This window comes from Rattus norvegicus, chromosome 13 (genome assembly GCF_036323735.1).
Source record: "Rattus norvegicus strain BN/NHsdMcwi chromosome 13, GRCr8, whole genome shotgun sequence".
In the NCBI taxonomy this organism is placed as follows: domain Eukaryota; kingdom Metazoa; phylum Chordata; class Mammalia; order Rodentia; family Muridae; genus Rattus; species Rattus norvegicus.
In genome coordinates, this window is record NC_086031.1 from 88,749,044 (window position 1) to 88,763,947 (window position 14,904).

At 37.6% G+C, this 14,904-nt stretch overlaps 1 protein-coding gene across 1 annotated transcript in view; it reads left to right on the forward strand.

The window, feature by feature from the left end:
- Window positions 1-14,904, forward strand: part of Spta1 (spectrin, alpha, erythrocytic 1) — a 75,865-nt gene that overhangs the window by 13,211 nt on the left and 47,750 nt on the right. Inside the window, exons 11-22 of the mRNA NM_001011908.4 lie at window positions 395-532; window positions 1,248-1,358; window positions 2,789-2,866; window positions 3,437-3,592; window positions 5,790-5,994; window positions 7,518-7,699; window positions 8,272-8,515; window positions 9,373-9,495; window positions 10,233-10,450; window positions 11,244-11,336; window positions 13,012-13,149; window positions 14,613-14,764. Of these exons, the coding sequence (NP_001011908.3) occupies window positions 395-532; window positions 1,248-1,358; window positions 2,789-2,866; window positions 3,437-3,592; window positions 5,790-5,994; window positions 7,518-7,699; window positions 8,272-8,515; window positions 9,373-9,495; window positions 10,233-10,450; window positions 11,244-11,336; window positions 13,012-13,149; window positions 14,613-14,764 (1,838 nt within the window). The remainder of the gene's footprint in view (window positions 1-394; window positions 533-1,247; window positions 1,359-2,788; window positions 2,867-3,436; window positions 3,593-5,789; window positions 5,995-7,517; window positions 7,700-8,271; window positions 8,516-9,372; window positions 9,496-10,232; window positions 10,451-11,243; window positions 11,337-13,011; window positions 13,150-14,612; window positions 14,765-14,904) is intronic.

Below are 14,904 nucleotides of genomic sequence, written 5' to 3' on the forward strand. Positions count from 1 at the left end.
TTGCAATGTATAACCTAAATGCCCATGTCCTAGCAGTACAATTAACTTATGGTCTGATATTTTTCTTCATCCCTGATGCTCTTCACTAGCTCTGTACATTTCTTAGTGCAATAGTCCTTATACTTCCTGTATTTTCAGCCCCTATCTCTTCCTACCTGAATTAATTTTTTCTTCCTTTTTTCTACATATAAAGCATGTATATCTCTTTTTTGGCATTTATCCTATTTTTCCTACACTGCACTTACTTGTTTAAATGTTGGGACTTTCAGAGAATAGCTCGTTTCTTACTGACTTTTGATCTCTCACATGGCATTTGATGTATTAGCTGATGGGTAAATGTAAGATAAAATTTATTAATTAATTTTTCTGATACAATGTCCCTTTCTTTCTTAAGATGACAATACTTGCCCATGACTGGGCTGCCCTGCGGGAACTCTGGAACAAGTGTCAGCATCAGTACCGCCAGAGTCTGGATTTCCACCTCTTCTACCGAGACAGCGAACAAGTGGATAGTTGGATGAGCAGACAAGAGGTAACAGGAGGCACCTGGCCAGTCTTCAGATATCAATTCTTCACTATCTTGACTACTATTAGCATCCTTGATGTCATTTCTCTAGGAGAAGCATGTATCAGAAGCTGGAGGATAATCAATGGCAAATAGGGGAAAGATGAGCTTGCTAAAATCCCTTATGTGTAAAGGCTTAGAAAAACATTTAAGTACGAGCTGGACTTGGTGCGTGCACCTGCAATTTCAACACTCAGGATGCTGAATGTGCAGGAGGGTCAGGAGTTTGAAACCAGTCTGGTCCACCTAGTCACACTATCTCCAAATCTACATCTAAGCATGTGGCACAGAGATTTTGACTACAATTAAAGAATAATCAAATGTGTTAAATTTGTAAGGGTTCAGGAAGAAAAGCATGAAAAGTCCAGGTTAATGAAAGACTTCTAAGGCTAAAGTAATTTTTTGAGGTAGTTTTGAGAACTCTGAGTAATAATTAGCTGAGAGAATTTTATGTAGCTAGACCCAGAGATAAAGGTTAAAAGTTGTGTGCAAGCATTAAAGGCTGGGGGTCTAAACTCATGTTATTTGAAGTTAATTTCTACATAATCTCTTTATTTGTTCAAATGCTCACCTTGCTATTCATTTCCTAGGCTTCATCTTTTGTTCTTGTCTCAGAGATGCTCCAAGAAGAAAATGTCTTGCCAGTGAGGAAACCTGGCATGTGTCTTTCTGTCTTCTACAGGCTTTTCTGGAAAATGAAGACCTGGGAAACTCAGTGGGTAGCGTGGAAGCCCTTCTTCAGAAGCATGATGACTTTGAAGAAGCATTCACTGCCCAGGAAGAAAAGATTATAGTAAGCAATGGTTCTTATTTCTTAATTGCATGCACTGTTTCTATATATGCTTCTAAAGAGAGTCATCCTGTGACTATAAGACCTAGTATAGAGACAGTTCCCTGTAAATTGCTACTGCTTTGTTTGTTGTTGATAATATTTACTTACATGTCTTAAAACACTATGGTTGATTCTGTAACCACAGAGAATGTTTACATAGTGTGAAAGTGAAAACCAAATCAAAATTTATCCTTTGGGGAAAATATTAACGGCATAAAAATATGCATTTTAACAATAAATTACTTGATCTAAAAATATATTCAGAAAGGTAGCAAGACATTGTTTTAATGAAGTATGTACTTTATATTATGTATTTTGAATTATAAATAAAGTGCTAGATTTAATTTAAAATCATCAATTAAATGTTCAAAATGTGTTTTTTTCCTTTTCAATAATACTTTACTGCACATTCCTCTCAAAATTTACATGTTAAATAAATCATTTTCTCTGAAGGAATATTTTTCTTCATAACATAGCTGCATTTTTATTGTTTAATTTTCTATCTAATACTATTATGAAGCTTTTCTTTGGTAATTGTTATGATATTCTATAAAATGTATCACCTTATGAGAAGAACTTTCAAGAACATGATACGTCAGGAATTCAATACACTGTCTATCTTTGGTTGTTTCCTAGGATATTAAACACACACACACACAGACACACAGACACACACACACACAGACACACAGACACACACACACACAGACACACACACACACACACACACACACTCACACATACATACACATCATCACCAACACTAGTACAGAACACAGTTGATTCCAAACCTCCCCTATTAATTAATATCACACATAAGGTGATACCTTATTAATTCATATACTTGTATTAGATTCATACTGGTAAAAGGCTGAAATTAGAGTAACTTACTGTGTTTTTATATATTTTTTATAATTTTCCTATCCCAGCTAATAAATCCATTGAGAGATTTAGCAATTTGTGGGACTGATGAGTGAGTATGGCTAAAGACTCACATCTGTATTACACTCTGTCTATCTGGAGACAGAGATGCAGTTGCTGGTGCACATGATAGAGCACTGGATGGGATGCACAGAAGAGCTGTAAGAAAGAGAGATTGGACTTAATCCTTGATCACACTTCTCCTGTGTTTACTCATTGTGACATCTGAATTCTTGTTCGGTGACCTAGACTGAAAATATATATATATATTGCAGAAAAGGCAGTCATGAAGTATACATGAGTATACACTTTGAAGTGCAGATTTATCAGAACCTCTAAGCAGGATCTAGGCCTCCTAACCTTCAAGCTGTTGAACTTGTACATTGATACTCTTTACTGTAAGGATATATCCAAGCTAGGGCCACTCATTCACTTTTGCCAAGAAAAAGTCGGTGTGATGTTTTTTTCAGACCTTGGATGAGACTGCGACCAAGCTCATAGACAATGACCACTATGACTCCGAGAACATTGCTGCTATCCGTGATGGGGTATGCCAAGGCCAGAGCCTCTATCCGCCTGTCCTTTTCTGTTGGTGTGATGAAACGCTGACGAGAAACAACTTGGGGGAGGAAAGGGATTGTTTAGCTTTCAGTGCATAAGTTTTTATAAAGGAAAACCAAGTCAGAAGCCTGGCTTCAGGAACTGAAGCAGAGACCGTAGAGGGATGCTGCTTACTAACTTGACCCTCATGGCTTACACTACCTGACCCTGCTACCCTCAGTGGTTCATCTGACATGAATCATTAATCAAGAAAATGTTCCCCCAAACATCCCCACAGGTCAGTCTTATGGAATTGAAGTGATTTGAAGTTTGATCCTCCCAAATGACTCTAGTTTTTACATGTTGACTAAAACTGACCAACTTATGGCCTGTGCATCAGTATCAGGAAAAGCACTGGGGAAAGATGTCCACATTGGGCAGTGATCTCAACTACCTATATTTCCTTTTGTTGGCCATAAGTGTATTCACAGTTTAATGGTTCTCTCTCTCTCTCTCTCTCTCTCTCTCTCTCTCTCTCTCTCTCTCTCTCTCTCTCTCTGTGTGTGTGTGTGTTACAGCTCCTGGCCAGACGTGATGCCCTGCGTGAAAGGGCTGCCACCAGAAGAAAATTGTTGGTAGATTCACAACTTCTCCAACAACTGTATCAAGACTCAGATGACCTAAAAACCTGGATCAATAAGAAGAAGAAGTTAGCTGATGATGAAGATTACAAGGTATGCAGCATTGTTCAACCTGTTTATACTCATTGGCAGTTGGCTTTCCAATACCGAATTCTTTATCCCCACTCAACTGGACCACTTTCTAGTGTCCTTAACAGAATGAGAGAGGCAGAGATCTCTTTTTATTTGCTATTGTTGTCCTTCTCGTACTCCTTCTGCTTCTCTAAACACTTCTCTAATTTGTCTTACCTTAAGACAGATACTTTTTATGTTCTCCTACCATGGCTAGAACACAAAATTCCCCTACCTCAGCTTCCTGAGTAGCTGGAATTAAAGGTATGTACCAACACTATACCTTGTTCTCCTCTATGCCTTTGTAATTGTTATACCAGTATCAGGAAAAGCGCTGATTCAAATAGTATATTCAAAATTTTAAAGCTGAAGTAAACTTCTAAGTAACTTAAACATTTGCATTATGTAGACTTACTTCCTCAGCATTACAGCTTGAAGGGAACAAGTCTATTTTATGAAAGAAGACACTAGATTCTGAATTGGAACAGGTCCAGAGTTACTGAGTTGTTTCAATCATTTTACCCACACAGGTTGAAAGCATATAGACCCTAAAGCGCAACCTGGGTCTAGGATCTTTGCCCTGTACTTTTTTAGTTTCTGACTGTGAAAGTTGTTGGGAGTCACTAATTTCTCTTTTATACAGTATACCAATGAATATTTTGTGTAAATAATAATAGTAATAGTGTATGCACACACATGTATACAGTTTCTAATTATTCCCATTGATAGTCAAAGCTCAAATTAGTCTTTCAATTCTTAGGCTAGTATTAAAAGTATCTGCATATATATATATATATATATATATATGTGCTTGATTCATAAATGTATACCTCTTACATTTTTGTTCATACTTTAGAGAATTATGAATACTTTACCTTACAGAAGTATAGAGCACATGTTTTCATTTTCTATAGGTAGGAATAACAGTTTTAATGTATACAGAATAAACAGAACTCTAAAATGCAAATTGATGGGTTGTATATGTACTGAGAAAGAAATGGAAAATAAGGGTTGGATAATGGCTTAGTGGTTAAGAGCACTGACTGTTCTTCCAAAGATCCTGAGTTCAGTTCTCAGTAACAACATGGTGGCTCACAACCATCTGTAATGGGATCTGTTGCCCTCTTCTGGTGTGTCTGAACAGAGTGACAGTGTATTTGTATAAATAAAATAAATACATCAAAAAAAGAAATGGAAAAATAATTTTTATGTCTCACAGCAGCACTGACTACTGTTTCATGCTTTAATGAGGATCATTTTCAAATAATCTTCCTGACCTCATGCTGGAGGGCTCAGCCATTCTGCCCTGCATACAGGAGAAATTGCCACATGAATTTTCCCAAGCAATGGGAAAGAAATTTATATTTGTATTCCCTTCATTGTGTTTCTTTTCTTTTGAGACTTCCTTACATGGGCACTGCAGGTGCCTACTCTAATCCAACCCATTGAAAGCAGTCACAGCTGCTATGAGATCCTGAATGCATTGGCTGTGTCATGCCCAGCATTTCACACCCCTTCCCCCTATTCTTTGGGTCTGCTATTCCTTCTTATCTCCTGTCTGTGATGGTCCCTGATCCTTAAATGCTGTTCAGGACTAAGTTTTCGACTCTCTTCCTTCAGGTTTCCTTCAGCAGCTATGCGTCTCTGCATTCACCATCATTCATTGAAAGATATGCTTCTCTGATTACATCTGGGAGTAACATTTGCTTATAGGAATAAACACAAATATTAATAAGGCGGCTTCACACCATAAACATTTTTATAAGAGTAGTAGGTTTACCCCTAGGGACTGAGAACTGCTTGGCCATGGGCTATTGACTAGCTTTACAGCACCAAATGGGAATTTCCTCTCAAAAAATAAGCTTCAAATCTAAGTATAGCGGTTGTTTGTGCTTATGGCAGTCCTACCACTCTTACAGCAGAAGGCACATTTTGTCTTGTAGGTTAGTGTTAGAGATAGTTGAATTCATAGCTGGGTAGTACTCTTGCTGTCTCCTCTCTACTAGACTGATGTTACCTTCTAGGACTATGAACAATAGCCAGCATGGAGAGATGCTTTCAGCTCAGTTCCAGTTTGATTTTTCTATATAGATTCTCATCATCTAGCTTTGGTTGCCCTCGATTTTCTGTCCTTCCTTCTTCAAAGAATGATTTCCCTGATTTTCCCATCCTCTCTCAGGATGTACAGAACTTGAAGAGCCGGGTTCAGAAGCAACAGGACTTTGAAGAGGAATTGGCAGCAAATGAGATTATGCTCAACAACCTGGAGAGAACTGGCCAGGACATGATTGAGAATGATCACTATGCCTCTGATGCTGTGGCTGCTCGCATGAGCGAGGTCGCCAACCTCTGGAAGGAGTTGCTGGAAGCAACAGCACAAAAAGGTTAGAAGCAGAGGTTTTGATTCATAAATTCACAAGTCTACTTTTTCTACCTTTATCATGTTATTTGGTGAACTGTTTGCAATGGGACCCTAGATGTTTGTTTCCCTGTGTCATCTGGTCATCAACACTTAAAATCTAGTCTAAATTTAACACATTATGTATTTAATCCTTTAAATATTTTCTTTATTTACATTTTTTTGTTGAAACTTCTTTTTTGTCTTCAATTTTCTCCTAGATATTTTAAGTAAATGAACTATTGAAGGCCACAAATTCAATATTGGCATTGTACCTAAATCTAATATGCTTGAGTTCTTTTATTACATATTTTGGTTCTGTAAACTAGATATATAAATGGGTCATACATACTATTAAGCATTACACTTGACATTAAGGGTTTAGAAATGGGGGCTAGAAAGATGGCTCAGCAGTTTAAAGGCATTGACTACTCTTCCAGAAGTCCTTAGTTCAATTCCTAGAAAACACATGTTGTCTCACAATCCATTTATAATGGGATCCAATTCCCTCTTCTGGTATGTCTGAAGACAGCTACAGTGTACTCACAAAAATAAAATTCATAAGTCTTTTTTAAATGACTTTAGAAATGAAAAGATTGTTAGTATCACACAGGATGATCCTATGATTTTTGTTCTTATAAGGTTTGATTTTTTTTATGTATCTAGAATGTGATCAGAATATGTTGTAAGTTTTCAAAGATATATACCCTCACTTATGTTTTATCTTGTCTCTTATATTTAGAAATTAGTCACTTGTTCATCATTAATTTTTACAAATGATATTTTCTGTTTTGGTATATACTCTGTTATAACTCTCATCTTTTGATGGTATTCTGACGTGGGTATAAAAATGGGATGTCACATTGGGTTTTTTAAATATCTTCCTGATTTAGGGCTTAGGGGAAAAATACAGTCTTTAACAGTAAGACGTCACGGCTACTTTCCACAGCAGAAGACAAATTGTTTTAAAGAATAATAATGCAAAAGGCTATGAAGTTATAGAATAAAGAATTAGCCAAATATAATAGGAATTATCAAGGCATTTGAAGATAAAATAATGAGTCATGGTTTGTGATGACAGATGGTCACTAGTAGTAAAGCTAACCGTATTCGAAACCACCTAAGATTTCACACTGAGCTAGCTCCGAAGTTTAGCAAATGTGATGTTTGTATTTGAATCTCATCCAAAGTAGAGTCTGGAGAATAAATACCAAATGGCATTTGAAAATATCCAAAGGAACTGACAACTCACGAGTAGAAACACATTTCACCAGAGAATGCAGCTTAGTGTTTGTGTTTTGATAACATCTCTGTATTTAAAACCAAATGCTACCAGAAATCTACTAACTTAGGGTGGCTTCTTCTGTACTGGGACGTGAGATGATTCTCTTTTTTTCCTCATTGGAATATCCAAATATATTCCTTAAGTTGAGGAACGAGATACTACAGGGTGCAGAGAACTTCCAGAACTCTCAATGTCTTCTATTCATTCTTTATTATTCTACCAAGGGACACAGCTGTATGAAGCCAACCAGCTGCTACAATTTGAGAACAATGCGGAAGACCTGAAGCGCTGGCTGGAGGAGGTGGAGCGGCAGGTTGCCTCTGAGGATTATGGGAAAGGTCTGGCCGATGTGCAGAATCTACTGAGAAAACATGGCCTCCTAGAGTCAGCTGTGCTTGCTCGCCAGGTTTGCTTTCAACATTTTGCCTATTGAAGGAAACTGTACATATACTCTGTGCATACTCACAATCTGTCATTATTAGTATTCCTCTCAGGTGATCAGGAAACCAAAGGAAAATTTAGTTGGCAAATTGCCTCTTCCCAATATTTCCCAAGTCCTGTCATTTTTCTGAGCATGTTTCTCTGGAAACTGATGACTAATGGAAGAACTTGTTGACTCTTTTGAGTATCGTACCATTTGGAGTCTGAATCCTAGGCCTTTATAGACAGTCTTACCACTTACTCCTTATTTATCATTTGTAGCTCATTTCAAATTAGTTTGTCTTGACGTGATCACTTATAGCGTAAGAGCTTCCTGTTCTGGTATTTTGCACTCATACTATCTTATCAATCCTTTTAAAAATATTAAAATTCATAAATATAAAGTGACTTTATATTACACATAATATATGGTTACATTTGTAAAGAATCACAGAGAAAAATAAAAGTAACAGGGCCTCCACTTTTTAGCACATGAAAATTTCATCCATTTCTAATAAATTATATAATTTCCTAATACACATTGTCTTTCTCCCTCAGGATCAAGTGGACACCCTCACAGACATGGCTGCACATTTTGAAGAAATAGGACATCCTGACTCTGAGAATATATGTGCAAGGCAAGAATCCTTGCTTTCTCGTTTTGAGGCTCTGAAAGAGCCACTGGCCACTCGGAAGAAGAAACTCATTGACCTACTCAAGCTACAGCAGATTTGCAGAGACTCAGAAGATGAGGAGGCCTGGATCCAGGAGACTGAGCCCTCAGCAGCTTCCACTCATCTTGGTCAGTGCAGTACAATCATACTGAGCAGTTAGGAAAGGACCAAGCTCCCCAGATCAAGAGAACTAGGATACAACAGTGAGGGAAACAAGTTTTTTTTTTCAGCTTCTCCACCCCTGACCCATGAAATTTTATCCTGAGTGCCATAAATATTTACATATTTCAAAATCGTGCCAATATATTTTCTTTATAAAATAGCCGTGAACAATGGCTATTCATGCCTCTAGGAACATATGAAGTGCTTAGCTTTTGGAGTACGCAGCTACAATTTATTTTCCTAAAGCTTCTTCACTGAGAAGCAACAGTTAATGTTTAAGGTATCAAGTATATTTGTCTGGATTATTGGTGATCCTTTTAGAACTATGTGGCCTACTACAAAGATTTAAAAGTGTGGTGTGGATATACAATTGTCTTGTACTTTTTAGTCAATTAGTAGTCCATAATTATAGTCCATAACTTATTAGTCCATAAGTATAAATTTCATCATAGTGGTATTGTCTTAATGTACAGGAAAAACACATACAAATATTGTATAACTTTATCTATATTTACTAAGAGCATATATATTTACTAAGGCCATAGAGATACTTGTCTACAATAAAACATCATAGAAAACTCTGATTCTTGTTGAAGTAACATTGAGAGTGTCTGGAGAGATATGATGGTACAAATTACAAGAGAAAGAATCTGAAAGTTAGACAGGGTAAGCATGATGAAGATGCAAGGAGAGTAAAGATGGATGAAGTCCTCAGTGGTTATTATTTGTGTGACATTAATATCGGGCAACAAGTGAAACATATTTAATAAGCAAGTTCCATCCATAAAGATAATCACAAACTTTGAATTGTTTTTCTCTGTAGGCAAGGACTTGGTTGCAGCCAAGAATCTTCTAAACAGACATGAAGTCATTTTGGCAGACATTGCCAGCCATGAACCACGGATTCAAACCATAACAGAGAGGGGAAACAAAATGGTGGAGGAAGGTAGGTGTAATTTGGCTGAAACATCATCATGACAGACTTTGGGGCAGAAATTTAGATAATTTTAGTACCTGCAGATTTAGATGAACCACAAGGATTATGGGATGACTTCCTGCACACATTCTCTCACCATCTCTTTGCATGTTTACATATGCCTCACCAGTTAGATGTCCTAAGGGACCTCAGTGAATGTCTCTGAAGCTCCAGCTCTGTGAAGGACCTGTCTCTTATGTTCTCTGCTTCACAAGTTCTAGTTGTCTTGACTTTCCCATTCTCTATCTCATCAACTCAGATGTAGCTTAGTCTCCTAGCAATGATCCTCTGAACTGTAACATAAGCTGCACCATCATTAGGATGTGTCTCATCTTTTTTTTTTTCCTTTCCTTTTATTAAAGCTCTGAAAATCATTATACTTCCCATTTCATTCCAATTTCTAGCTCTAAGGGAGAATGGAGATCTGCTGGTCCTTCTGCTAATCTAGAGAAGAAACAAATTTTTTCATGCCTATAGTTCTTAGCTCATATCAATTCACTCACCATCACATATATACATCTATCCCCCACCTATTGCTTCTTAATTTCATTTAGGACAGTCCACTGCCCAGAGACCTATGTTGTATTCCCAGCTAAATTTGGCATCATCATCTTGTCTCTTGTTTTTCTCTGAGGTGTGGTGAAGACTAGAACGTGATAGAGCTATGAATGAGTATCATACTTACTATGTCCATACCTACTCCATAGGACACTTCGCTTCAGAAGACATAGCATCTAGGGTTGAGAGCTTGAACAAAAATATGGAGTCTCTCCGTGCTCGTGCTATTAGACGGGAGAATGACCTTAAGGCCAATGTCCAGCTCCAACAGTACCTGGCAGATCTGCATGAAGCAGAAGCATGGATTAAAGAGAAAGAACCCATTGTAGACAACAAAAATTATGGAGCTGATGAAGAAGCAGCTGGGGTAAGGTGGAATGGAATGACCATGATCCTGTGAATATTTACCAAAGTCCATCAAAGAATAGGTCATCTAGTGTTTCAACAGTGGCTGTTTGCTCCTTGATCTGCTATGATATCCCCAACATTAACAGAAATCCAAAAGGAGCATCACATTTTTTTCTAATCTCACAGAATTCCATAGATCCTATAAAAAGAACCTAATTCCAACATCTCTGGTCAAAGATCTATTGTTATTAGGACTATTCTCAGTTTCTCAGAATTGCTCTGAACTTTCATAAGACAACCAACCCTTCAAAATGGGCATTTGAATTTCTTTATTGAAAAAAAATGAGACAGACATGTGGACAATACAAAGAATCTTAAGGATCATAATTGCTTTCAACCCCACTTACAGCCACTATTATGTTTTGTTCAGTGTAATATAGAAAACCTTTTTAGATTTCATTAGCTTTAGAAATAATGTGCATCTTAAGTTTTTCAGAAATCAATCCTACAAAGTAGGATAGTTAACAGTAGCACCCTCTCACAACTATATGTCTTGATTAAAATGTATATAAAGCTAAGTGAATTTTGATTTGAGGAAATAAAATCCAATTGTTTTTTATTTGTTTACTGAAATTTCCTTGAGTTCTACAAATGAAGTAGAAAAAGAAATTTTCTGATATAGATATAAATGACTCTTACAGGGATTTAGCACATTCATATAATTCATTAGCAATGGTAGCTGAAGCTTCTCCTTGGTATTCCTGTCGTGGCTCTCATATTTCCTCTAATCATCTTTCTATCCATAAATCCAGGCCCTTCTCAAAAAGCATGAGGCCTTCCTGGTGGACCTCAACGCATTTGGAAACAGCATAAAGGCTCTGGGGGATCAGGCAGAGGCCTGCCAGGTGAGAAGGATGGGGTTCTGACAGTAGTCCCACTTCTTAGTATAGGTGCAAAGGAATTCTGTTCCTGCTCTCTCTCTCTCTCTCTCTCTCTCTCTCTCTCTGTGTGTGTGTGTGTGTGTGTGTGTGTGTGTGTGTGTGTGTGTGGTGTGTGTGTGTGTGTGTGTGTGTGTGTGTGTGTATGCACAAACTAGAAACCAAGTGCCATGAAAATACTATTTCTCTTATTAATTTTTAGGTAAGAATGCTAAACTCTTTGTAGCATCTTCAATGGTGTATGCCAGAATAAATTTTCAATAAACATTAGGGTTTTTTTAAAAGATACTTTTGGGCTTTTTTATTTTCTCCTTGTTATTTCTTCCCTCTTACATCCATACTTTTCATATTTTTATCCTTTTAATTTCTTTGCTTTGTGACTTGGCTGTTATGAAAACATCAGGATTCATCAAACAGAGATATACAGGTTTCGATTAAAATAATCATGTCAGAAAATTAGTTGCTTACAGGGCTAGAAATATTTTTAAATGCCTATGTAACGCATGTATAAGAAGAAAATGGGACCACTATAAAAAGAAATTTCTTTCCTTCTGAAATGAATGTCAGAAAAGAGAAACAATTTCATAATAAAGACATAAAAAGTGCATTTTAAAAGCCCACAATCCATGGAAACAGATGGGCCACAGCACAGAACAACCAAGTATATTTGGGAAATCAGAAACCTGTTTGGCTGAGAGTGTTGGAAGGATGAGAAGTGGGTGATCAAGAATGATTACATTGAAATTAAGTAAGTGATAAAGTATCTTGTGTACAGGGGAAGAAGCAAAAGACGATATGTCTTTTTCTATTTAAGGAATCATTCTAATAAGCAATTAAGAATCCCCATGCTCAGTCTAGAACAGACTAAGCATGGCAAGTCAACAGAGGCTCACAGAATGCCTGTTTGTCTCTGTATCAGGCTGTGCCCAGCGGGTCCCTGGACACAGCCAAACTGATGCATCATAGGTCGAGAAGCAATACAACATGTGACAGGCATAAGTGAGAGGCAGAAGAGAAGGTTTCATCCTCTGTACCTGAATGGTGTGTACTTTGAAAACAAAAACAAAACTTTACAGAACTTAAAAAAAGAATGCTTATCCCAGAACAGAGTGATTTCTTTAAAGAGAAATGCATCTTAGTAGTATGCTCACAGTTGTTTGAATTCAGTTGTTTCTTCTGTGCTATAGGTTGTAAGTCTCTAAAGTACTAATTTCACAATCCCTTAACAAAATGAATTAAAGAGAACTCAGATGAGAAAACTTGTTATTTGAGGTCCGGAGAAAGGAGAAAGTGACAACAGATGGCCAACCTCATGTGCTCTGGTTCCTGAAATGTTGACAAGTGTGGTCCATTTGAATCTTCACAGAGAAGTATATTACCCTTCCCACTAAAGAACAATACCTTGGAACACTAAATGCTTCTGATAGTATCTGCATGTGCTGTTGGCCATGCCCATACTTTCCAATCTGCCAGGTCTCTGATAGGTTCTTCTGGCACAGCATCCTGGAGGATCGCCACTGTCTGACATAGCATCCATATCAGACCTCCAGCCAAGGCCCTGGGAACTGTGCACCAATGGTGAGCTCTACTTGGAAAGACTTTCAGGGTACAACTGACATCTGATTTGTTTATTTTCTCCCAGCAACAACAGGCAGCACCAGTGGATGAGGCTGGTCGAGAAGCTAGGGTCATAGCTCTGTATGACTTTGAGGCTCGCAGCCGTAGAGAGGTCAGCATGAAGAAGAATGATGTCTTAACTCTGCTCAGTTCCATCAACAAGGTGATTTTCCCTTGAACTCTCTTACTGTCCACAACACAGCTCTTCAACAGCTCTCTTCTGACTTTACCAGATAGATGTTTTTGTATAACTTTTTTGTTGTTTTGGTTTGGGTATTTATTTGCTTGTTTGGTCGGTTTAGATTTCAAGACAAGGTTTCTCTGTGTAGACCTGGCTGTCCTATCTGGAACTTCACTTTGTAGATCAGGCTGGCCTTGAACTCACAGAGATCAGTCCATCTGCCTCTACCTTCCAAATGCTAGGATTAAAGGTGTGTACTACCACCCTCAAGCTCAGATAAATGTTTTTAATGCTCAACATTTAATCCTTGTTCTCTTAAATACTCTTTAAGTAACATTTTTCTTAAAATAAGATAAATGGATGGGTTGGTAGATAGATAGATAGACAGACAGACCTTTGGGCACTTTTCAAGTTCTAATCTAAATTTTGGTATTAATGAAACAATGAATCAAAAAGGTAGGGAGTTAATTTAAAGATATGTAAGATTTGACAAACTATGAATAATGGATTTATGGAACTAACTTGTCCTTTTCTTCCCCATTCCTTGCTTATTACTCTTCTGTGCCAGGATTTATAGTGAATGAAATTAATTTTTAGAATCAGGAGAAACCTGGAAGAAGAAAATGAATATCTTAGTCCCGGTGTCTTGGTGGACTGAAGCAGAAGGTTCACTTGAGCACAAAAGTTTGAGCAACACAGAGATACACCATTTTTAAGAAAAAAAATATTTTTGTAACTTGATTTCTTATATGCTTATAATGCCAGTGCTAAAACAATGGAATTTTATAGAAAATGTTTCCTTATAAAATATTTTAATATGTAATTAATCTCTGAAAGTACTTACAGATGAATTTTGATCTTGTTACTCTTCCTGAAGATATGTGGATACTTTAGGCAAGTTGCTTTCTTATCCAAAAAAGAAAGAAAGAAAGAAAGAAAGAAAGGAAGGAAGGAAGGAAGGAAGGAAGAATGAAAGAAAGAAAGAGAGGGAAAGGAAAGGAAAGGAAAAGAAAGGAAAGAAAAGAAAAAAATTCTAAGTAAAATCCTGCTTCCTCTTTGGATCACATTTTATAGCATTTTCTCTAAGGAACTGGACCTCACAGTGATTCATGTGCTGGCACTGAAAGAATATACATTAATGAATCCAGTGAGATTGAGAAATGTTAATGCCACACCCAAGAAGCCCAGGTGATTCCTCACTAGCTTTTGAGTGCTGTCCCCATCTGACTTCAGATATCAAATTAGTTCAAGGGCTGACTTCTGTAGTGCCGGCTACTCCTCGTTAACCCTTTCCAATATGTCATTTATGCAGCATCAATGAGTGATGCTTAGCTCTTATCAGCCAGCTGTCCCTTTCTCTGAAGACTGTTGTGAGAATTGAAGCCGCTAGGGCCTGCGGCTTTTCAAAGGATTAATGAAGGAGTGGGAATTTGTCCTCCCTTTAGGACTGGTGGAAGGTTGAAGCTGACGATCACCAGGGCTTTGTGCCAGCGGTCTATGTCAGGAAACTGGCACACGATGAACTCCCAGGGTTCCCACAGCAACGGCGAGAGGAACCAGTCAACATCCCTCAGCTCCAGGAGCAGATCGAGACCCTGTAAGTTCGCAGGATGAAAGCTTTGATGGGGGTGGCCAAATATTTCCCTTGCTTTCCTCTCGTGGTCCTGAGCCTTTCAGTTTAGAGATGTAAAGTCACAAGTTTTAATCTTCATAAACTAGTCCATATGTGAAGAAAAG